General features: G+C 43.7%; 2 protein-coding genes across 4 annotated transcripts in view; both read right to left on the bottom strand.

Annotated features, from left to right (window-relative positions):
• Positions 1-11,436: 11,436 nt before the first annotated feature.
• On the bottom strand, positions 11,437-13,940 carry dkk1b (dickkopf WNT signaling pathway inhibitor 1b). Its single transcript, XM_023830878.2, has 4 exons — positions 12,907-13,940; positions 12,518-12,659; positions 12,241-12,381; positions 11,437-12,128 (listed from the first exon to the last, which is right to left on the bottom strand). The coding sequence occupies exons 1-4, from the start codon at positions 13,297-13,299 to the stop codon at positions 11,875-11,877; spliced, it is 930 nt and encodes a 309-aa protein (XP_023686646.2). The 5' UTR covers positions 13,300-13,940; the 3' UTR covers positions 11,437-11,874.
• A 3,580-nt stretch (positions 13,941-17,520) lies between these two features.
• The window catches only part of prkg1b (protein kinase cGMP-dependent 1b), a 101,547-nt gene continuing 94,431 nt past the window's right edge, over positions 17,521-24,636 (bottom strand). For 2 of the 3 annotated variants that reach the window (XM_023830889.2, XM_023830888.2), the window contains exons 10-18: positions 23,783-23,879; positions 21,839-21,978; positions 21,268-21,357; positions 20,789-20,930; positions 20,509-20,672; positions 19,970-20,092; positions 19,812-19,874; positions 19,626-19,692; positions 17,521-19,377 (exon numbers count right to left, since the gene is read on the bottom strand). In XM_023830889.2, coding sequence (XP_023686657.1) covers positions 19,279-19,377; positions 19,626-19,692; positions 19,812-19,874; positions 19,970-20,092; positions 20,509-20,672; positions 20,789-20,930; positions 21,268-21,357; positions 21,839-21,978; positions 23,783-23,879 — 985 coding nt within the window. In that variant the 3' untranslated portion in view covers positions 17,521-19,278. Of the gene's footprint in view, positions 19,378-19,625; positions 19,693-19,811; positions 19,875-19,969; positions 20,093-20,508; positions 20,673-20,788; positions 20,931-21,267; positions 21,358-21,838; positions 21,979-23,782; positions 23,880-24,001; positions 24,509-24,636 lie in introns of those variants that run through there. The other variant, XM_023830890.2, reaches the window with a different exon arrangement.

The following is a 24,636-nucleotide window of genomic DNA, read 5'->3' as shown; positions in this document are numbered from 1 at the left end:
AAGTGGTATTACTGCAAAGTGGAAGCGTTTAGGAACAACAGAAACTCCGCCACAAAGTGACAGACCACGTACAGTAACAGAGCGGGGTCACCGAGAGCTGAGGAGCATAGTGCGTAAAAGTCAGCAGCGCTCTGTTGACTCAATAACTGCAGAGTTCCAAACTTCCTCTGGCATTAACCGCAGCATAAAAACCGTACACTGGGAGCTTCATGGAATGGGCTTCCATGGCTGTGCAGCTGCATGCAAGCTTCACATCACAAAGTGCAGTGCCAAGTGTCAGATGCAGTGATATAAAGCACGCCGCCACTGGACACTGGAGCAGTAGAAACGTGTTCTGTGGAGTGAGGAATCATGTTTCTCTGTCTGGAAGTCTGATGGATGAGTCTCGGTTTGGCAGATGTGAGCAGAACTTTACCTGCCTGACTGCATTGTGCCAGCTGTAAAGTTTGGTGGAGGAGGGATAATGGTATGGGGTTGTTTTCCAGGGCTTGGGCTGGGCCCTTAGTTCCAGTGAAGGGAACTCTTAGTGCTTCAGCATACCAAGACATTTTGGACAATTCTATGTTTCCAACTTTGTGGGACCAGTTTGGGGAAGGTCCTTTTCTGTTCCAGCATGACGGTGCCCCAGTGCACATAACAAGGTCCTTAAAGACATGGTTGGGTGAGTTTGGTGTGGAAGAACTTGACTGGTCCACACAGAGCCCTGACCTCAACCCCATCGAACACCTTTGGGATGAACTACAACAGAGATTGTGAGCCAGACCTTCACATCCAACATCAGTGCCTGACCTCACAAATACTCTTCTGGATGAAAGGGCAAAAATTCCCACAGACACACTCCATAATCTTGTGGAAAACCTCCCCAGAAGAGTAGCAGCTGTTATAGCTGCAAAGGGGGGGGGGGGGTCAACTCCATATTGATGCCTATGGATTTAGAATGGGACGTCATAAAAGTTCCTGTAGGTGTAACGGCCAGGTGTTCCAATACTTTTGTTCACTTAGTTCATCATTTAAGACCTGGAGTCCTAACCCTCAAATCTCAGGGCACTACTAGAATTCAACAGAATTAAATTGTTGGAATGCATAAAACTTGCATGTGTGTTCGCTTATTTTGATTCCTATTCCTTTACAATGACGGCTGCCTCTGGAGGGCCCACAAAATGCTTCGGACCACACCTGTCCTGAATATGAGCTCTGCAGACTTTTGCCATCAGGTAAAAGATACAGGACCATACAGGCCCAGTCTGAGGAACAGCTTCTCCCCCAGAGCTCTAGCCAAGTTGAACTCCACCTGCCATCGCTAGACCCACCCACTACCCACTTCCCCCCCAGCACTGAATGCTGCTGTGACTAACTGACCCTTCTGCACTCTTATTCATTGGAAACCTTCAAATATGTATATATCACATTTGACATGTTATTTCACAACAGTGCAACATGTACAGTGCAATTTATTTATAGAAATGTTTCTCAGATAATGCCCACATATATATGTCCTGTTTTGTATAGAATTTAGTTAATATGTATATATGGTGTATATTTGTATGTTATGTATGTTTATTTTTTATGTCATTGTGGAGGCAGCTACTAAATTTCCTTTGTGCTTGTGTAAACCACTTGCACAATGACAAATAAAAATCCTCGATCCTTGAACCTTTCTCAGACTTCACTTAGTAGAAAATGCCATTGTGCCAAAATATTAACAAGGTATTATAAATGTAAAACATGGCAAATATTGTCTTTAATGTGGTTATTGTTCTGTACCCTTCATCAGTAGAATTATGGTTACGTGGCAGAAAGTCAAGAAAAGCAAGTCGGAGCTTGTTAATTTACTATATTTCCTGCATTTCTCAGGGTCAACGGTGCTCACAGGAAATGTTTACCTGCAGGTTTGGTGTAATGCAGAGATACTTCTTGGCCCTGCATGAGATGAGAGGCCCCTACAATTTTTTTTTGTTTTGTTTGACACTTAATAACGTCACCGATTTGGAGCTTTCAAATCTGCTGACTGCTGGCGTTCTTTGGAGGGCAGCGCTGCGTCCCATTCGCTGATAGCCTTTTAGCTTTTGCATGTGCGCGAGCGCGTTCTCTGCTCACCGTCAGGCAGAATGTACCACTCAGGGTTAATTGATATTGCCGGTGGGTGAACGGGGTCAGCTTTGTCACCTAAACATATCCGCCTCACTCTGTTTCAAGTCCTTGGCTGTTTGTCTTGGCCTGCGTCCTTAGAGGAAGCACGTGAAGTGTCCTCTGTGTCGGTGAATGATCTCGCCCCCAGACTCTTCACATGAATAAGCACCTTGAACATAAGCGCACTATCTTAGCTGTTGGGGGGACATGCCCTTTGAAGTCTTGTAATGTACACCCACTCTCCCACTCCCTCTGTTTCTTATTTGTGGTATATGTTTCAAGCCCAGACGAAAAAAAAATACACACACATACACGTAAGAGAGAGACAGATAGATGATGTGTTAAAAAATTTTCTTTTGATGCAGCTAAAAATAAAAAACTAAAACTGCCCATTTAAGACAATCGGCTGTAGAGGCCGATCACCTCTAGAGGCAGGAATTGTTTATAAAAGCTCACAGATTTAACCCATGAGGTGCTTTTATCTTGCATCTGACGGCTTGTTCTTCATTGTCGGCAGGTCACCAAAGCACTAAATGTTGTTTGTCTTCAGATAGCGGAGGAGCCCCTTTTTTTTTTTTTTTTTTGTAGTGTGTCATCTCACTCAGGGCTGCCTACTGTTCCTGTCAGCAGACGGAAGATAAATCCAATGGACTCAAGGTGTCTGTTTTAATTCCCCCCGTTGACACATATTCTTGCTTTTAAACGCCCGCGTAAATGAGTAAACATCGCGATAGTAATGTGTCAGTAACGGCCTGTACCACACAGGCCATTGTTACTCAGGAGAGGCCCCCACGCCACCAGACAACAAACACTGGAAAGAAAAAACAACAAAAAAAGTCACATTTACACCTCACTGAGATCAAAGATTTTTCTTTTCTTTTTTTTGCTGCAATCACTTAAGCAAATGAGATTCCCCGTAACCCCCTCTTTGTCTGGTGTAAGTCTGTCTTTTGTGTAGAACAAATGGGAGCATTATGAACGGCACAGTGCAGTATCAAAGGAATGCAGCTTTCCCTATTAAACCCTGCAAACTGTACGCGGCACAAAGGAGACAATTGGAAACAGTAAATTGGCTTTAGCCGCTTCCCATTCGAGCCGTGAAGGGAAATAAATGTGACATATTTTTCTTTTAATAATGAACATCAGAAGGCCGAGTGATCCCAAGGAATGACAGTACGCCTTTCCGTATGGAGACTGCAGGCCTGCCTGTTTTTTCCAAACGGTTGTTTGAGCTTTCTTGAGATGCGGTATTATGCACACACTGTTATCTTATTTCACCTCTTCCTGACCTTCATACCTTAACTCTGGGCTGCTCCGAGTGTCATTTTTTCCCGTTTTTTGTCATTTTCAGCGATTTTTCACGGCGTGACCCGAAACTCATAATTATAGATGCGATGTTTAGATATTTTGCTCAGCTATCGAACTTTTTAACTATGTCTATATCGCAGATACACCCTGTTAAACTTGGCCCTCAGTAGTCATTGATTAATAGCATTTGTTAGGCCTAGATAGCTGCTTCTTATTGATTGTAAGGATTGTAAACTGCTTCTTATAGCAACGCATTTTATTTGACAAAACTTGGAAATTAAGAAAATAAACAGATGGAACAAAAACAAGTAGCAATATGAAAATTGTAAAATGGATGCAGAGATTTTGTTCATGTCCAAAGGCCTTTATTTATATGCATCTTTCTGGTGCAACGGAAAGACATATTGTGTTTTAATCTGTATAAACAATACGCAGGCTGTGATGTGGACCGAGAGAGTACGTCTGTGGAATATGAACACCGCAATGCAGTCGTGAATCTCCAAGCTGAGTTCCGCAACACAAATAACCCAAGGTTACGGGCATTGACGCACACGCTGGGCTCAAATCTTCAGCAGATACGCGCTGTCACACATTTTATTACGCAAGGACAAGAAAGAAAAAAAAATCACAACACAATTTCAAAAATTAATTGGTATCTCGTAAGAATATGAACCTGGATAAGTCAGATAACAGGGACGTGTGTGAATGCCGGAATGGTAGGGGGGGTTGGAGTGGGTGCATCAGATTAATAGACAGACCACCACCTCGAATGAAAACGCAAGACCGGGAGGTGGGAAAATTGCTGCTCCAGGACGGGCTTGTGTGTCTGACGAGATTAAAAGCAAAGGAGCCTCTGAGCTTAACTCATAGGTCCCGATGTTAAATGGACACGGCATTGAGAAGGAATCACATGCAGCCTTGCTGCACTAACACCCTCAACGTCCCTCACGTACTACTGTTCAGAAAACGCAAATATAAACACGATCGTTCGGGCAGGACGAGGTGAATGCACACGTATCTCCTCTGGGCATCTTTCAATTTCACGGTGGGGGGGGGGGGGGGGGCGTCTTTATCACCTCTATCCGTCTCCATTGAAGATGAACGTCTTGCACTGTCTGCTGTTTGCTGTGAGATGCTTGGGCTGATGCTGGTGTCAGCATACGGCTTTAACGCAAGTTTGATTTCAATGTGCATCAACTTAGATGAACTCATACCTTTGAAGTGGCTGAATCCAGTCTTTGCGAGTCGGACTATGACTCCGGTCTTCCTTAGATTTCCCCCAGCTCACTTGTTTTTGCTATAAATAATGGCGTAGGAGTTATTAAGTAACCGCCAAGGAATAATACTGATCTGGGCAGATAAGGAGCTTATTGTAATTTTTCGAAATTTGGAGGAGTAGAAGCTTCTGGCTCAGCTATAAGGAGCAGTGGGGGAAATGAGTGCCTTTGATCCGTGCCTGGCGGAGAACGTATCAATATTATGAATTCATAAAAAGTAACGTACTTATTGTTGTAGGTCTTTGGCGCCGCCGTCCCGCATGTGTTTTCGTTCTGCCACTTTGGGCTCTCATCTCTTTGCAATCCTCTCCCAAATCCGCCACATCGGTGAGCCGTCCTCGAACCTCTGACCGGTCACAGGCTGCTGGGTTTCATCTCTGTGTCGCACCCCTGCATCCACCTGTCAGAATTCTGGGCTTTTATATATATATATGCGGTTTTGGTTGTGTGCTGTTTCTGTAAATGGCTGGTGTGGGGGGTGGGGCAGTCTTGATGGCATCTCTGTCAACTGACAGGTTTAGAAGATGGAATCACCTATATTTCTGCACCAGTCCGCACCATTGGCAAATGTTTATATTCTACCACTACAATGTAGAGCAACAACCCAAGCCCCCCCCCCCCCCCCCACTCCAGCCCCTTCAAAAACTTACATGTGGTCAGCAGAAGTTTGCGGTCCCACCAATAACAAGTCTCCCTGTGCAAACACTGTTTACAGGATGCCTGGGACACTCTCGCCCGGAGGCCTTGGGTGGTTGTTACATCATAAATTTTAAAAAGCTCAGTTTGCTGAGAATGTTATGATGTTTTTTTCCCATTGTGAAAACAATGCCCTTTAATTCCTATCAAGCCTAGCCTCTAATGGGAGGTCGAGCATTTCTTAGAGCTAGTTATTCTATAGATTTCATTCTTTTTTTCCTCATTGATTGTACAGTGCAATAAACTTCATTATATTTACGATGCGGGGTAAAAGTTAAACTGTAAATTGGTCTGCAGAATACAGAGAAGAATTAGTCCTTTCAGGAGCACGTAAGGTCCTCGTCTAGGGACGTCAGCGGTGTGGACGCGTCTTCGCTGCAGATCCTAGATTGCGGTGAGACTTGCAAAATATATTTTTCGCAATAGCCTTTCCAGAAAATCCTGAGTGAATTAGCGATCAAACCACTCATATCCTCAGAGTGTCAGTAACAGGCAACATATTTGAAATGCAGAAATTTCATTAACTTTCAGCAAAACACAATCGTCAAAGCTGAACAGTAATGAGTGGGGCCTCAGTATAGCTTTAATTGAAGCTAAATTAACAGAAAAATAATATTTACTACAGAAGCTTTATATTTTTAAGATATTATAACAGCATATTCCACAACCCTAGTAAGCATCCTAACTTACTATCTGCTTATCAAGGTCGGGGTCATGATAACACTGAATGAATAGGATTTAGTTTTTTAAGTAAATGTACTCATTGGATTATGATCATATGCTTTCAAAACATGTAAAGCCATAATTGACATATTATTGTCGAATTATGGAAATGCCTGAGAGCTAAAGGTAAAATTCCTCTTATCTCAAAATTTGGAAAGACTTGCGGTGACCTCCAAAAATATTTCATATCGTGGCTGATGTGATGATGACATATATTGCTGCACTCAGGGGGCACTCAGTAGCTTCGCCGTCACGTCAAATAGTTCAGGCAAAGCGGGCAGGTGCCTGCCCCCCCCATTCCCCTCCCCCTGTCTCTTACCTTTAGTTGCATCGTGCTCTTTCCAGCCAAATTTTCCTTTTGACAGCCTCCCTGTCCCCAAATCGGAGGCTGAAAGAGCAGCAGGTCAGGAAGGTGCCGCCGGCCGCCTGCAGCGGGGGCGTGAGGCTCCGTTGGGGGCCGTCATCCCCGCGTCTCATCACGCGTTCCGCTTTTCAGTGTCCCTGTGGTTTCCCATCTTTCCCGGAATGCTAGCGCTGTCCGGTCGGCTTATTTCAGTCATTTCCTCAGCGCGGCCAGGTTACACCTGCCGATTTGCCCTCAGGGGTTTTAGAATCTCGGAGGGGAATTAAATAAATGCCCACAAAAGACAGAGCTTTTCCTTTTTAATATAAGCACCAAATCATAACCAGACTCTTTTGGATTTAAGTCAATTTTTAACAATAATATTCCTTATATTTAACGCAAGGCTCTCTTAAACTTAAGCAGTTAAGATTTTCAGTTTTACTTTAATTATACCCATTGGATTTATATTTTATATGATTGTACTTTTTAAATTATTATTGTTACCCCTTCTACTAAATATTAAAATATATATGCAGATTTTGATCTACTATCAATGACATGTATCCATTGAGTTTATATCATCATCATCATCATTATTATTATTAATATTATTGAAATATATTTTGATGTATACATGAGCGGAACAGCGAAATCAAAACCATGTGTTAGACTGACTGTCAGCATTATTGTGACTGGCTTGATGTTGCCAGATGACAAATTCATAGCATATCTGTGGTATTCTGACTGTGACTGCTTGGCAAAGAGGCCACGGTCGCACTATGGGGACCAATAAGAGGGATCGAGCGTAAGACATTTGATTGAATGACTTGGTCCGCAGTCAATGTGGCATTTAGCCTGGCATGCATTGGCCTTGATTCGTCCTTTACCTCCAGCGATGCGAGCGCAGGCTGGGAATCGGCTCTAAAGCGCTAAGTCGTCTCTATATAATTTAGTACATATTTGCTTCAGCTTTGTGGGGCCCCAACTTTCAGTGGAGGGTATTTATACGGTCTGGCTCCGAAACTAGGCCTGTGTTTGCATTGGGCTTTTTAAACGTTCGATCTCTCGGCACTTTCATTACGAGAAATAACAGCACGTAACGCACCGTGAGTGCGAAGCTGCACGGAATCACAACATCGTGCATGTTTTTGTTTGAACGTGCTCTGTCTTCCCGGGAGCATGCCTGTCACTTTTTTTTTTTTTATCCGTGGCTTGAAATTGACTGGGCTCTCGGAAGACGGGATCTCTTGAGTAAACAGAGACGACGAGGGTGGCTAGCTGTGGCTGCCTGTTTGCACGCCGGCTCCTCAGACACGTCTGCTGCTCCCAGCCACGCTGCCGCTCTCTGGGCTGCAGTCTGCGACGCCTGACATCATTAAAGTCGGATCCTTCCTGTCTGTAATTTTCAGGGCTCGGCAGTCAGTCGTCGGGCGGCCTGTAAAAGTTCCGGCGGTGGCACTGGGTCACCCAGTGCGCGATGTGAAGGCAGCTCCGCCTCCCCTGGCCTCTCTGCTCATCCCCTTCCTCATGGGCCGGACCTTACAGCTGCTCGTAGGGCTGGACCTAAAGCTAGCTGCCTCCTATCCTGACACATGCGTCTGCAGCCTACTGCTTAGACGACAAATGCCAACAGATGGTTTGACTTATATATCGGTTGTTTGTATCTATGTGTTAGTGTGCTGCAGCTATTAACAATGATGTTTGTGACAATCTTACGCATAAGCTGGAAGGGGCTGCTGTACTTGTGATCAGAAGGTCGCCGGTCAAAAATGTAAAATGCAATCAACGACTTAGAGCCTAATACTTGCCACGATTAAATAACAGCAGTTCTCGCGATTGTTTTGAAACGTGACGATCGTTTTATATTTGGATAAACAAACAGCAAGCAGGCTGATAGAATAAGGGATGTAATTAGCTATCCCTTGCGTTTCCTCCTTTCTTGTCAAGTCATTTCATTTCTGGTCCTTTGATTCGAAGATCAGACACACGCTGCCATACACGAGTAGCAGGCAGCGATCTTAATGTTACCTACTGCTAATTATCCACCTGCCTAAATTAAAGACCCGTCCCGTACCATGTCCTTATTTTTCTATATGACAGTTAATGTAGTGCCGGAAACGGGATATACAGTTCCAAGCCATCCTGTCTGCGTTTAACGCGTACATGAGATGACCAAAAAAGGCAGTATAGGATCCTTTATATCTTGCACCTGCTTTTAGTTCAGCAGAATAAAGTAATTACAGCCTGAGACATCTGTGTATTTTTACCCACTTTAAGAGATACAGGGTCCAATTAGAAGTTAGCCAGGGACACCAAAGGTTCAGATAAAACGAAGGGCTATCAGCTAGCAGATGATACCAGCTTATTAGTGCCTCTTTGTGTTTGATAAAAATCTGCAGGCTTTTATGTTCTCTATTACAGTGTCATATTATAACATTTATTTTTTTTTTTGCCTAGGTGTGTGATTACAGATCGCATGTCACCATTAAAAAGGCTGTCTTCTTGCGAGGCCTCCATCATTAAAGGGGAGGACAGAGCAGCAACATAGATGCTACAGTTTTAAGTAAACAAGTCCACCGTCACCTTAAGAGCAGACAGCAGGTCCTTTCATCGCAGGAAATGATCTCGCCTTCGGTGTTTTGAAGTGAAACGGACCAGGTTAAGAGAGAAAACGTTTTCTGTGTTTTGATTAATATTTATGGCGTGCTCCAAGCACGTTTTGTCAGAGGGCCGGCGAGATCCCAACGCTGGGTTCCGCGTGTTGAAAGCCTAAATACTGATGTTGGCAGCTTGCTCTTGCTCGGGCGGTTTGGCTGAGGCCCTTAGTGTTGCGGGTTCACTCCCACCGGCCTACGTGTTTCAAATGTCTGCCCAGCTTCATGTGTCCTCCCAGTGTTCGCTGGCCTTTCCTCCTACGGGCCTGACTCAAGCTCAGTTCTCTACTTCAGGTGTGAGGCTGAGGGGATGTGTGTCTGTAATGGCCGGTTTACCCCGGGACGCATCCTGGATCAGAATGACCCTGATAAGCTGGTGAGCGGTCACTGAAAATTAATGTTCCCTCTCTGTCACCTGCGCCACGAGGAAGATGAGGCGTCTCTGATGGTGTCTGCTGAGCAAGGACTCAGTGTGATGTAAGGGGGCACCTACGGCCGCGGTCGCCGGCACCAGCGAGACCCGCGCAACTCAGTGGGGTCGCTGGACGAGGCCTCGCGCCTTTGCCGTTTCATTCACCAAACCCCAGTCTGCACTGACCTAACCCACATGCTAATCCACTGCATGTCTGTAGGCATAAAACTTTTTTAAAACTGTAATATTACTGTAATTTGTTGTTATGAATGTATTGCCCTTTTATTGTTGTTTTATGTACTTTTTTCCAAATCTGGATAGCTGTTCTTAACCCATTGGCAGACCTGTAAGTATTAGTTGATAGTGTCCAGGTCTGTCCCCCCCACCCCCCCAGTTAACCCAGAGCAGGATAAGCAGTTAAAAGATGGATGAATCAAAGATGGATGGATGGATGGATGGATGGACAGACAGACAAGCACTTCAGAAACATTCAGTCATGTTATCGGTATCAATTTTACTTTCTATGCAAAGTGTTCAGCTTATTGATTTTTCAGCGATTTGTTATTTATGTGGAAACTGAACATAGTTGGTATCAAATGATAGATTGACCAAAGGAGGACTTCCCTTGGTTTGTAAAGTTTTTCATCGATCTGCCCACGGTAGTGAATTCCTTTGCTTTATACCTAAGTCACTGCAAAAAAAAAAAAAAATCCACACTTAAAGATCAGTGTTTGTGAATCAGCTATAACTGAATATCCAAGGCACATTTCAGGTGGATCAGATGGCTACCTTAGAGATGCTCATTTAATTCCTTCTAACCCTAAAAACGACACCATTTACTGTATGTCTAACACAGGTGGCATTTGGATTCGCTTTCACCACTGTGCCGTTTGGCATTCCTGCCACAGATGTTTTGGGTCTTGCTGTTGTTGATGTGGGTGGGGGGTGGTGAGGAGTGTCTGTGAGACTGGCTGAAGCACATTTATGGGAAGAGGACAATCATCGACTGTATATCCTGTCCTTTGAAATGGCTGGCCCTGTGCTTTGTCCTGCCTGACAGCTAGGCAGAGTAAGGACTTCAGTTCTGGAGTTTCTAATTACTTAAAACACAGTAGTGGGTCTTCAGCAATGCATTCCTGAAGAAGGTTACGTGGTTCCAGGAGAAAGGACACTTTCCATCATTGAATTTCTTTTCAATTCCAGTTGTGGTGTTAGTTGTTTATTTTCAGCCAAGCTGCTTCCTGAAAATCCACGTCTATATGGTCACAACCCACAGAAATACAATATAAATAAAAAATAGTCTAGTGACCAATTAATTATCCAAGCACGCCATGCATCACAGGCTTGTGAAAAATCTGTGAGAGTCTCAGTGTCCCAACTTGGAGCACATGTTCACCGGGAAAGAGAAAAACACGAAGGGTACTCGTCCACATGTTCGGCCAGATGGTATCTCCGGGGGTAAAACGGCTGAAGTTGCCAAAGTCTATGTGGCGAACAGGCCTCTCACCTGAGACACCGACTCAAACACACGGCACAATAAAATAGCCATATGGCACGAGTGCAGAATGTGGCTGGTGACCGGCTACAGCTCGCTGACGGTGTCGTGTAAATGTGAAGGTGCTATTATGGTGACAAGACGAATCAAAGAGCCGCTACCAGTAGGGGCGTACAAATCTGGGCTAATGTGCCCCATTACTTGATGATGAAATCTGTGCAGATTTCAAAGAAATTCTAAAGCCAGTAAAGACATAGCTTCAGTCAAAGAATAAGAACCTTGGGGGGGGGGGAGATCTGTTCACCTGCCTGTGTGAAAGGAAGATGTTCCACAAATTTAAAAACCTGTCATTTTAGGTTTCACAGGAAAATCTTTATCAGACAAAACACCAGAGACTGTTTTTTTGTATATCTTGATTTAATAACACTTTAAATATCTTTACATTCTCTTTATTTCAAATAAAAATATAGGCATTTATATCAGATTCTAAATATAGATCACCGTTTATAAATTTAAAAATAGTATGATATCAGGCAGCACGTCCTCCAAATGGTTGTTGACAGAAATCACTAGAGTTAAGTGCCACTTTCAGTACAGTATTTACAATACAGTAATTTACTGCAATCATTGTGAGTCTCAAGTTCCATAAAAGAGAAACAAACCTACTCTGCTATTTTGAAGAACAACACTGAAAAAACCCCAACAACAAGAAAACAGTATCCACCATGAACGCCGTCTTCAACACTTAAAAAAAAATGTTCTTGAGAACAAAAATTAGTCCCTTTGCTCTCCGCGGGGCCAGAAAACATCCTTGAAGATTAGCCTCAGACCGCAGTTCAGTGCCGCTGGCAGGTGTGAAGACTTCGAGCGGCCTTGTTGCTGTGGTTGCCCTTCTGCGTCCGGCACGAAAGCCCGTCTCCACAGTCACAGCGCTGGAAGATCTCCAGGCCGTGGGTGCCTTTCCTTCTGTGCTTGGTGCACACCTGCCCTTCCTTCAGGACCGGCTTGCAGATCTTGGACCAAAAGTGACGCGCACAGCATAGCCCTTCTGAGCAGTCCGTAGACCTCAAGCAGTTCTCGCCTTCCTGACCTGCAAGATTAAACCGCGGGAGAAAGGGAAAAAAAATAAGATTAGACCACTTAGGGTTGCAGAAGATGCACTAACATGCATCGACCATTTAATTGCTTCAGCGCCTGCATACCTTTGAGGGACTGTGATCGACTTGGCAAAGGTCGTTTGGAATGAGGTTGAATCGTGGAGTTCTCCTGCCCCAAAGTCACTGCCGCTGTCGCATCAACTCTAGCTTGCTGAGTCGTAGCAGGATCAATCGGCAAACAGAGTCCTGCAATAAAATAATGTAATTAATTCAACAGAAGTATAAAAACAATAGTGACGGAATTATACGTGTTTAAACTTTAGCTGAAGGCCATGATTAGAAAGTCTTGTCTGGCCGTAATTGCTCTGGCTGATGCCCTCACCGTTGCTGCAGTGGTTGCCAGGACAGCACACGGCGTCCCGGATGCATCGCTTCCTACGCTTCCTGCACGGCAGACAGGCGCCTCGGGATCCGTAGCAGAACTCTTCGTCGCCGCATTCCTCGTCAGTCGAGCAACTTAGAGGCTGTGTTGGACAAGGTAAAACTTTAAAATGATTGCACTTAATAAATTTGCCTAGGCGTACGTTTGATTTGAGTGTCCGCATTGCACGTGGGGAGATTCCTCCGTTGCTTTTCAATGAAATGAACTTGGGCTGCGTGCGCGCGTGCCATTTGCGAGACGACTGTACGGATAACGCCGGGTAGATACAGCACAGTCTGCAGAAACTTTTTGTGGCGTGGGGCAGAGTTGCTAGTTATTCGTCCACTTACCTGCACTGGGTCAATTGCTGTGTTCTGGTTGCCGCTGTCAAAAGGCAAAATGTCGGGACTTGCGCTGACCGGGTGCCCTGGATTTGCTGCTCCACCAGGAAGATTCTTGATGGAATTGGAATTGTGCAGGGCAGACCCGGCATGGGTACCCCCAAAGTACACATACAGGGTACAAAAAACCGCCAGAAACGGATGCACTAAAACCAGCAGCATAGCTATGCAGCACGATGAGTGACAAGTAACGCAAAGGCACAAACTCCGCTCGGGCAACTTTTGCGCCGGACGCCGTATAGTCCCCCTTTTTAAAATGTGAAGCTCGCAGGTTTCTATGGATGAAGTGAAGTTTCCTGTCTCCTCTGAAGACTCCGCTATCGTGATGCTCGATTTATACATGTGGAGTTGTTTGCATTCCCGCCCCTAGCTATGTGTAACAAAGGGGTGGATGAAATTTCAAAGAGCCCGAGTTCATGACGCTTCTTCCCAGAGCAGTTACGCTTGCTATTGGAAGGGAGATCTGGTCCTAAGGTTTCACAATGTTTGTGTATAATTATCAATGAGTCCGTGAGATGACATCAAACACACACCGAAACATTTCCATCTAATGGACCCGCTGTACATACTTTATATGGGATTTAAGGGATATCACTAAACCTATTCTAGGCGTTCTTGGAACTTGGAAAAGCTCCGGACATGTGTTTTTTGCGTTTACAGTCAACAACGGCGTTGTCTTTGTAATTTAAAAAAATGTTGAATTTACCACAAGTTCCGAATCCTCGTTTTCATTTATGAGTTTTTTTTTTTAATAAGAAAACACTTGGTGTTTTTCATTAAACAGCTTAAGCGAATCTTAATATATTATGACGTGTGTCGAAGCTTCAAATTTCCTTAAAATTGCAATGCCTTGTCAAATTAACAATAGTTGACGATCCAGACGATTCACCCACTTTTTTTGTAATGGATGGTTATTCAAGTTATTTTCGGTCCATTAGCAGCATTTGATACGTAATTGTAACGGGAGAACTTTGAAATGCACTTGATTAAACAAGCGGTGCAGATCAAAGGCCCGTATGCAAATCACTGGGAGTGAAAAGTTTACCGAATTAATTATCATTCAGGCTAAGTGCTTTAAAACAAATACGGGTTGATTAGCAGTCAGCAATAAGGAACTGACATCGGTCTCTCTGAACTTCAGCTGTGCGCTGTTAAGACAATTAGACACGTTTCTAACAAGCCGGTTTCTCAACTGAAAGTTTGTCATTATTTTTTTGGAACGTTGCGTTGTAAATGTGTTGCCTAAAGGTAGGCTAATTATAATATTATTTATTGATATCTTAACGACATTCGACAATTGGGGTGTATGTAAACATACACTTTATGTCTATAGTATGATTGTCAACAACGTAGGCCTGCGTGACAAAACTATTTAAGTAACTAATGCCCTAAAAAGTTCCCAAGTTATGGAAGATATTAATTTTCCGCATCCTTAAGTAACTTGCAGAGGATCTGTCAGATTATAGCCTTATCACAAAATTAAAGGTTTATTTGGCTGTCTTTTGCGGGAATCTAATGCTTTCCGGTCAGTGACTTTTAACTTTAATCAATATCCGGAAGATAGGGGTTTAAACGCTGTTTTTCGGGTTCCCCTTAGGCGGGTGATAAATTAATTGGTGGTTGTTCCTGAATTAAAAGTTAAGGATAATGGTCTTCAGTATATAGACATCCCTTGATTGAGAAACTATTATCATTCCAAAACATGGTGACCCGTTTTATATCGAAGAATAAATATTGTCAAAGTGCGGTAGGCCTATTGAAAAGGTGATGGAGATGACCCATTTTACCAAAATTACAGTTTCACATAAAGTAACAATTAGTCCATTGAATAAGGGATGCGAAAGAATGCTTCGGATGTTCAAAAAAGTATTCATTTGGTGTATCCTGAGGTTAGATCTTTGTAGTCACGTAATACGCTAACGATTTAACAGTTTCTAAGCACATGCCTGCCAAATACTTGGAATAACCTCCTAAATAGAAAAGCTTTGATGCTGTTTACAGAGGTTACTTATAATAGGCAACTACAAGACAAACGTTCAATACACTTCATTAAACGTGAATTCGCGGCATTCAGCCCGATTCTTTGGTCTTTCGGCTTTGTTTTAATTGTACATCCAGTGCCTAGAGTGGTGTAAAATGAAGCTCCGTGTAAAGGAGCCTTTGATGAAGACAGATCAAACAGAGCTGAAGCCCCATGTCTTAATCAGACTTCGGCAGGCATGGCATCTTCACAAACAGTTCGTTTGCTCGGCTTTTAGCGGCTTTTAGCGGACATTGTACTCGGCAAAATGATTTGGTTGAATGCCAGGTAATCCTGTTTTCAATTGCCCGGTCGCCTCTTAATCTTTATGCTACAATAGACGCTGCTAGTTAGCCACGTCATTAAAGTGAAAAAATAAATACACAACCATTGGCGTCTGACCGAAAAACCGTGTTTTTTTAACTAGTTTTTTTCCCCTCCGAAGTAGAAAAAGGGATTATTAGACAGGTGTGCGCCCTGCTCCATCTAGCGGTCTGTACTGTTCACGTCCTCCTCATAACATATATGTCACGTAGAGGTGGATGGTATATTTCATCCATCCATCCATCCATCCATACATCCATCTTCTATCTACTGAGTCTAGTAAGTTCCCGGTGGGACGTGGAGCCTTACGCTTCTTAATAAATGAATAATTCCTTTTATTAAAACGTTAGTATAATTAAATCAGTGAAACCGGGTCATGCTTGAAGGGATCACATCGGGAAATGAACTGCCCCCAGCATCCTGCCAAAATGGCTTAGCTGTTATTCATGCCTTAAATGGATCATATTCCACTCCTGCCTGAATTACACCTGGAAGGTTTGACCCCCCCTCACCCCCCCAACAGAAAAATACAAACTGTCAGTCAGTCACTGCCTGACCTTGTAGTGCATGGTTGTGTGTGTGTGTGTGTGTGTGTGTGTGTGTGTGTGGGGGGGGGGGGGCGGTTCAGGTACACATTACATAGTGGGGACCATACAGTATGTTCCCACAATGTGATAAAAAACCTGTTATTTTGATGATGTGGGGACCATTTTTCCCCCAGTCCCCACAAGGAGAAAATCTGTGACTGCAGCCAAACTAAAAATGTCAAAAGACTTCTAATTTGTTTGGTTGCTTATGGTTAAGGTTTGGGCTGGGTAGGGGTTAAGCTTATCATTGTTGGGATTAGAGTTTTCCTCTTAAAAATGAATGGACGGTCTCACAAAAGTGTAAGTACAGGTGTGTGTGTGTGTGTGTGTGTGTGTGTGTGTGTGATTATGTGTGCTGTACCACTTATGATTTAAAGATGTCTGCTTCTGAATTTTTAAATTTCACTCTTCCTCGAAGCCCCTGTTGACCTGCTGTGGTGTAATAAGGCTGACAGCTGCAGCCAGTGGGAAGCAGCCTTTGCTTACAGATGCTGTTCCAGGTTCTCCTGAGGGTTTACTGCCAAAGATTGCACAAGGGAGCTGGTCTGTAGAATGGAAGTCGAAGCCATGAACTAATCTATGCCACAAAAGCACTAAGTTGGGGAATGGGGGGGGGGCAGTCAGGTGCCTAACCTGGACCTATTGTGATTGGCTATGCTGGTCTTCCCCAAGACAAATCTTGTATATTTGACATGGTGTCTGGATTATCAATACGATGATCATATTCATTCCAGAGAGATGCAAGATCTGACTATCCAACGTCGTTCGCATTTATTGTTGCCTTGTGAACATTACAAATTTTAAGGGGCAAATTCGCAGCACATTTACAATACAAAACGATTCAACACCGACAAAAGCTAATCTGAAGCAAATCCGACCGCAACAGCTCATTACTTTGAGTGTCACAAACTGGTCCTGTAGGACTGGATTCCTACCTGTTGAGCTTCTAATTTATGCTCTAATTGGACAAACGTGGACTTAGCATTCAGTGTTATGAATTTTAGAAATGTACCTGCACACACTGCAGTCCCACAGGGCCAAGACTGGGCACCTCTGAAGTGAGAGCAGGAAATGAGGTTTGCTAACTAGACAAAAGGACATCTGGGTACAAAACAGTACTGTAAAATACTTTTCTCCTATTTCAGTGACATGGTAAACTGACAGCTGCAAAAGACTACATTGAATCTTACATTTACCTGTATTAAGTCTATGTTAAGTCTATGTTACATGTGTGCTGAAGTCACATGACGGGAATGCCTCCATTGGTACATTCTGGTTGAAGGTCACATGGGCATGAAGATGCGATTCCACTGTCCCACTGAAAGAACCAGGGTTTTCTCCCTGTCTTTCGGTTTCTACAGATATTTTTACCACCCATGCTGCTGCTCACTTCAAGTTTTGCTCGATTCAGAGAGGAAATCATGTCAACGAGGCCTTGTGTTCGCTGCATGTGTGGGATCAACTGGAAAAAAGACCACCCAGCAAAAGTGAGAGTGCAGTTAATGCGAAAGTATGAAGAGTCCCCTGTTCTTAACTTAATCTGCGCAAACAAGCCGCAGACGCGCTTTTGCAGAAGCGGCGGACCGGGCCTCGCGGCCAGGCTGCGGGAAATGAGGCGTTCGTCACGTTGCGTTGTTTTGAAAGTTACGTTTTTATTTTAAGAAAAAAAGGCATATAAATAGCAGAACCATAGAAAAGCAGCAGGAGCCAAAAAAGGGACAAGAAGTCAAGACGTTTGGCTTCATCATGCAGCATTAACACAAATGTTTCTGTCGTTTTTGGATGCCATTGATATAAGGCACTTGCTATTATGCCAAACAGCCATGTGATGGGTCGCCCAGACAGCCTGGTGAGGGAGCATACAGTCATTGAGTTGCTGACCAACATTATGAGTTTGTTCAAGTCTGGTTAGATCTCAGTTGTAAGACGGCATGTTTTGTGTAAAAAGTCAAAAAGAGTAAACGCTGATATACTCTAACAATTCAAAGTTGTACATGTATCACAAAATATTAGCACTAAATATTTATTTACACAAATATTTACCTCTGGTCCTAAACAATAAATAAGATTTCTCTATCCAGCAAATTGTGTTTACAAGAATCTGAACGTGAAGCGTGGTGGCATGTCGTGCTCCCCTTCTGAGATGCCTGCGCACAGAGACTGTTGAAATGCAACTGCAGAATCAGAAATCTGTGATACTATCCGTCCTTTAATCAACTTTAATCATTCTGCTTACATCGTCTAAATTCTTATGTATCATGAGAGTCTGTCACAGTCTGCCCCCTGGTGGTGAAAAAGTAGTATGCCTCTGAATTGTTTAAGCTGTTTTTTCAGACAGTCTCGGCTGATCTATAAATTACCAAACCAATGCGGGCATCAGAGACTACTGCTACTTTCTACTTTTTGAGGGTTTTTTTTGTGTGTTTAGAAAGCACATTAGCATGTAATGACTCCTAAAGTTAAGCATGTCTAAGTGGAAATTATGTACTGCAAATTAAGAGCATATGAGTGCAACTCAGTGCTAGCAAAATATAGCGGTCATGAAAAATTGTGGGTGAAGGCAGATGTACACTGTAGGTTTTCCATTTTTTTTTAGAAGACATTAAAAAGGGAACAGTTGTGCTTCTAAGTTAAATTGTGTTAATACTGATACATATTTGTCTATGTTTGAATGTCTGTGTGTGTGTGTGTGTCTGTGTGTGTTTTGGAATATATATGCAATATATACATATACATACTGTATCTGCTACCATACGATTTCAATTGACTTTAAAATAACATTCAGAAAGAGAGGTGAGCACTTCAAAAAGTGACTCTAATAAGTTACATCGCCATGGTCCTGCAGACCCCAGAGAACAGGAGGGTGCTGTTCTCTCACTCGTACACAACTTTAGAATCACAGGTTAGCCGACCGTAACCGCGGCGACAGCCAACAGCTGGGGGAGAAAAAAAATCCCAGAAATCCCAGAAGATGTGATTCTGCCTCACAGTACGTGGCTGTTCCATCTAAAGCTAAGGTTCTGAGAGAGGGGAGATCTGTGGTAAGAAAAGGAAACCTTTTAAATTATTATTTTTAAGGCTCAGCTCGAGGATCGACGTTAGCGGCGTGGTGATCTTTGCAGCGTTACGTTCTGCAGGAGCCATACTGTTACCCAGACGTTAGCCCCTATGCCACGCCTGTGACCCGGCAGCATTGGCAAAGGCATCACGGTGACCCAGAGCTCTGACTCTCCCCTTCGTCTCTCCTCGTTTCGCTATTTCTTTGCTTTGCTGCATGTGTAGATTTTTTATTATTGAATTATTTTTTTCTTTTTTAAAACTTCCTGAAGAAGGCGCCCCCAAGGCGTCACAGAAGCCGATTTCAGGAATCCAGGAGGGGGGGGGGGGGGGCTAAAAATCTGTGTCCCAGCCAGAGTTGTCATCTGGAGGTGGGTCATCATTGTCCTCTGGGAAACTGTCGAAGTTGCTCGTGTCAGTCGGTGACGTGACCTGGGCGACAGAACAATCGGTTTCGAAATAAGCTTTATCGTGTTTACTCCAAGCGAAAAAAACAACGTCACATGTCATGACCTCAACCCACCACGCTTGTTCTCATATGAAACCGGACAATCTTACATGCCTTAGATGCTGTTTCCACATCTGAAGCTCTGTAATCTGTTTTGAGGATGTTCCATTTTGAATGTTTTTTCTTTTTTTTAAAGGAACATTACAGTTCGGAAAGTGAAACCTGTACTTACACTGGGAATGATAGGTGGTGTGAGTGTTCCTTTCCGCAACCCTTCCCAGTTAAAGCCTTCAAACCACCTAGGATTCATGCAACAGACGAGGCTATTAATGAAACTGCCCGTCATCTTATTTTAATGACAGGCGCTAGGTAAACACAGCAGAGTCGGCGTTGAATTCATAGCTTTGATGTCACTCACTTGTGCTTCTGAATATCTTTGACTCCATTTTTCAAGTTTCCAAGTCTCTCTGAAGGATTGTCCCTGAAAATGAGACGCATGTTTATTAGTAGAGAATTGCCCAAATCACACTAACTATACATGTACATCAGTGCATGCAGATCTTCATTAAGATTCACCTGCATAGTTTTTTTATTAGGTTGGCGGCGTTTTTGGTAATCTTCTTTGGAAATTCAATCATGTCGATGCCCCGCAGGATTATGTTGTAGGTTTTCATAGGATCAGGGCCTGAGAATGGAGGGCTGGATGGGAAAATAACAGAAAACACAAACATGAATTTTCGGGGATGTCTTGACAGGGCTACTCAGCATGAAATCACGTCCGTGCGGTGATTGCGGATATCTAAGATAGCGATGACTGTGAACGTTTTGAGAGGGGCAATGGAAGACAGCCCACGTTTACTGCCTAGCGCCTTTGAGAGACTAGACAGCAGCTTCTTGCTCTATGACAGCAGGTCCTCTTTCCAAACAGGTGTAAACTTATCTTTCTTGGTTAGAGGTGCCAGGATCACAAGGACACATCCCGGCCCCTTGTTGACTCTTGTCACATCATATACATTACATTCTTAAGGCACAAGGTGTCAGCTTACTGAGTGGGATTCTGACAGAGTTTCTAACGTACGCCTGATATCTGTTTATGGACATATGCTTGCACTTGCCTGCCAGTCAGCAGCTCATACATGAGGATCCCAAGGGACCAGTAATCAGCAGAAATGTCATGGCCTTTATTCAGGATGATCTCCGGAGCTACATACTCTGGTGTTCCACAAAAAGTCCAGGTTTTCTTTCCAAACCCAATCTTTTTGGCGAAACCAAAATCCACCTGAAAAGACAAAGTAAACTGTAACCCTGCTCTTTGCCATTATTTATCCCCGCCCGACTTTACAATTAAAGATCAGAACATTGTGTTCTCTCTTCTTGGGATAGGTGCCTACTCACCAGCTTGGCATAACCTCTGTGGTCAAGTATCAGGTTCTCTGGCTTGAGGTCTCGGTAGATGATTCCTTTGGAATGCAGGTAGGCGAAAGCTTCGACGACGCACGCCGTGTAAAACCTGGTCGTCGCATCTTCAAATGAACCTCTGCGATAATGAAGACGCCAGACCAATGGGCGTATTGATTCACGACAAATAAAAGTTGAAGCAATAACAAGAAAAAGGCACTCGTCTTGTCAAGGCTTGTCTGCCCAGTGAAAATACTTAGGGATCATGTCTAAATGTTGCCTTTGATCCCAGGAAGCCAATGCACAATTGCCTTAGCACCTCACAAACAATTAGCATGCTCATCCCTATGCGTGACGCGCCTTGTTTTAAGGTCGTCAATAATAACCACATCTCACTGAAACCTTATACAGCATGATACAGGTTCGAGAGAACATGTCACATGTTTTTGATTTGCCAGGATCAGTGTTCGCCATACCTGTCCCTAAGAATGGTCCACAACTCTCCCCCGAGGCAGGCTTCCATTAGCATATACAGGTACTTGCTATCCTTGAATGTTCGGTAGAGTCTAGAGGTGGAAAGCAGAGAAATTGTAAAGAACACTGTGCCAGTGGGATACAAAAGATAAGAAAGGAAAGCCGGAGTTGGAGGCCACATGTTCCAAGCATGAGTTTTTGCTGGTAGATATTTTAATTTTTAAATTCCCTTCTTGCCTGAAGTCTTCCTTGTTCACATGGCCTCTGCTTTAATCGAGTTACAAAGAACTGTAGATAAAACCAGAGCTTGCAGCATGAGATATAGTTCCTGATGTACGCATGACAGGTTAGTTATGTGCAATAGTCATGGTTGCAGCGTCAACCCCTGTGAGGAGAGGCCCAAGGAGTTAACCTCCGATTTGGGACCTGCAGTTGCCCAGTTGAGCAAGCAACCTTTACAGAATTGAGCATGCAACCCAGTGGTTCACTCCGAATGAAGGTGCCCATGGTATTGGACTGTCAAGGTAGTTCATTTTGGAGTTGAGCCCCGAGCAAATGAGGAATTATGTGTACCTAACGATAAAGTCAGAGTGAGCTTCCTGCATGATCTGCTTTTCGGAGCGGATGTGCTCCTGCTGCCTCGTGTCCACGATGTGCCTCTTCTTCAGGATCTTCATTGCAAACGTCTTGCCCTCGTCGCTCTTGAGTTGTACCTGCGGGTCAAGAGGATGCAGGGATTTAGCTACCAGGGTACGACCTCCATCACTGCACTTAGCGCAGTTTATGAAATGGGAAAAACGCAACGGCTAACTGCAGAAGTTTCAGGCCAGCCGACCTATGACCTTGTGGGGTTCCACTGGTCCCCATAATAGCCTATGAGTCATAGTCTATAGATAACCCAGAACATGGGAGGATTACTGGGGGCTGAATTCTTCACATTGAGTAACATAGTGTGCACTATGTGTCAAGCGTGCCTTGGGGGAAGGGAGGCTAGTCTGCAGTATGGGTACTAGAAAGTTTAAAATAGGTTTGGGTGGCCTGATTGGGGATTCCTCTTTAGGATAAGCTCACCGGCTTATCCTCACTTGCAGTTTTGAGTTGACTCCACTATGCCATATTAAACCTGTCTCCCTCTCAGCTTTGGCCTTCCCTGCATCATTCTTGCCAGCCAACTCTTGCCAACAGTAGGATAAAACGTACCACAGGCCTCTTTCCACCCTTGCAGTACTCCCAGTGCCGCCACCCTCAATAAGCCAGTATAAGTGGGCACCAAAACTGTCTGCGTGCTTCATAAGCACTTCAAGTAGAACTCTGTCTGCAATGTTGGCCTTCCTCAACAATGCCAACAGCTATTTCTCAGTCTGAGATTTTGTTTCCTTTCATTAATAATTCTTCAGCATTTATGTGCAAAACTCGAGATTCACGCTAATTATTTTAAAGAACTTTTCAGTGATGATTGGTGTTTGATTACTGAAAAGTGCACTAAACTTTCAGATGATTGCATCACTGCCTTGGACAGACAGATTCCCAACAAAACAAATGTCAACAAAACATCTATCCACACTTCTGGTGCACTATGGGAAAAAAACTTCTGTTACTATATTTGTTTTTAAGTATACATCTTGAAGGAGTCTTTAAAAAAATTGGTTTTGGATAAACGATAACAAATGTTAAGAGATCAAAGTCTCAGGATTTTAGGTTTTGGTTTATGGACGAATGCTAAAACCTTTATTTAGGAGAAAAAAAACATTTGGGGTTTAAAGAGCTCCGTACAATATAAACCCCAAAGCCGTCACACAGCTGGATTACCATTACTGCCCGTGCTTACTATGTGGAAACTTACCCCCAAATAGATTTAACCTGGAACTGGACCAGGGTATTACTTTGCGAAAACAAGACGAACAAAACTAATCCGCACAAGTTATTATACATAATTTTAACCTTTAATATAACATCTCATTCAATGAATACTCCGTCCTTACTGATTTTCTTTTATTAAGTTCTTTTTTCAATTCCCTATAGTTAAATATCACCATAATTATTTCAATCAGTCAACTATGAAGTAGCTCAAGTTTTTAACACTGCAGGAAGCTTAATTTCTGTCACTAAATGCTGCAGTAGCCCTTTGGCTATGTAATTTTCAAGGAGTCTAGACACACCATGTTTTTATGTCAAGATAGCTAAAGCACAATTTTTTTTTAAATCATTTACCCTGTATTAAATGCGATATGGGTCATTGCTTTTGTTTGTCTGCAGACCAGTGCACAGGACAAAGGCAGCTTTTCTTGTATTGCATTTAAAATTAGGTTACAAGAAATTGCACCCACAAACACTGAAAATCTTTCACACATTTCAAATCCTTCTAATAAAGCCTCCGTTTTTACATTAAACGCTATAATGCTGATCATTAAGTTGACATCATGACACCTTTCTGAGTAAGTGTTTGAGAACCCTAAGGCTTTGGCAATGCATTACAGAGCCAGCAGCCGCACAGATGGAGAGAATGAAATATCTTACCAGTTCCACCCGGCCGAAGCCTCCCACTCCTAAAGTGTCGATGATGTTGAAGTCGACAAGCTTCAGGTTGGAGAAGAAGGCATTCTCCGCTTCGTACCTGCATTTTGTCAGGTGGAAAAAAGGAAACTTCTTAGAAGCGTGGACAAAGTAATTGATATGGAGGGACAAGGCTTGGAAGGGGGAGGGCTGGCTGTCCAGCCGCTCTTTCTTCTTCCGCACCTTCTCGGTAACCAACTCGTGCATCTCCCCCCCTTTCGCTCTTACTGGTCCAAGAATAATAGTGTAAACGTGTGCACTGGTCCACTGGGACAGGTCCGTATGGTGCCCAAGTCACAGTACGGCAAGATCCGTGTTCATAAGGTCACTCTCCGACGTGAAAGTAAAGATCTTATCTCCTTAATGAAGGTGCAACAGCTATGCCTTCTGCACTTTACATTTTGATAGCCTTTTGCAAGGTGTAACAGAGAACTTTCCAACCCCTTGAGCCTGCCTTCATCAAAAGCACGTCCAGTGAGGCTTTCCAGTTTTCTGAAGCAGAACCCCTTGAGACTGAGCTAAGACCAAATCAGCGTTCCATTCCGTCGGTAGCTAAGGTCTAAGTCCCCCCCCTGGGCCAGCTGGTCTGCTGCAGAGGGCCCCCCAGAGCTGTTTGAGTGGGTCTGATGTCAGCCTGAAGTTTGCAGAGCATGGGGTTAACCTCACTACCAAAATACAAGCACGAGTGTTTCCCTGGAAGCCCCCCCCCCCCCCCATCTCTACAAATACTGCCCAGCTGGAGCCGTAGATATTTTTAGCATCTGGGCGACCTTGTTTGCATAACTACACACCTCGAAGGACACACTGCAAAAAAAGGC

Source organism: Paramormyrops kingsleyae, chromosome 20 (genome assembly GCF_048594095.1).
Source record: "Paramormyrops kingsleyae isolate MSU_618 chromosome 20, PKINGS_0.4, whole genome shotgun sequence".
Taxonomy (NCBI): Eukaryota; Metazoa; Chordata; class Actinopteri; order Osteoglossiformes; family Mormyridae; genus Paramormyrops; species Paramormyrops kingsleyae.
This window is presented reverse-complemented; position numbering and strand designations above follow the sequence as displayed.

Excerpts from the sequence above, each read along its gene's own strand:
- dkk1b (XM_023830878.2), bottom strand. The coding sequence starts at position 13,299 with ATGTATAAATCGAGCATCACGATAGCGGAGTCTTCAGAGGAGACAGGA. Across the intron at positions 12,660-12,906 it reads CAGCAATTGACCCAGTGCAG|CCTCTAAGTTGCTCGACTGA; the intron begins GTAAGTGGACGA and ends TGTCCAACACAG. Across the intron at positions 12,129-12,240 it reads TCGATCACAGTCCCTCAAAG|GTCAGGAAGGCGAGAACTGC; the intron begins GTATGCAGGCGC and ends TTAATCTTGCAG.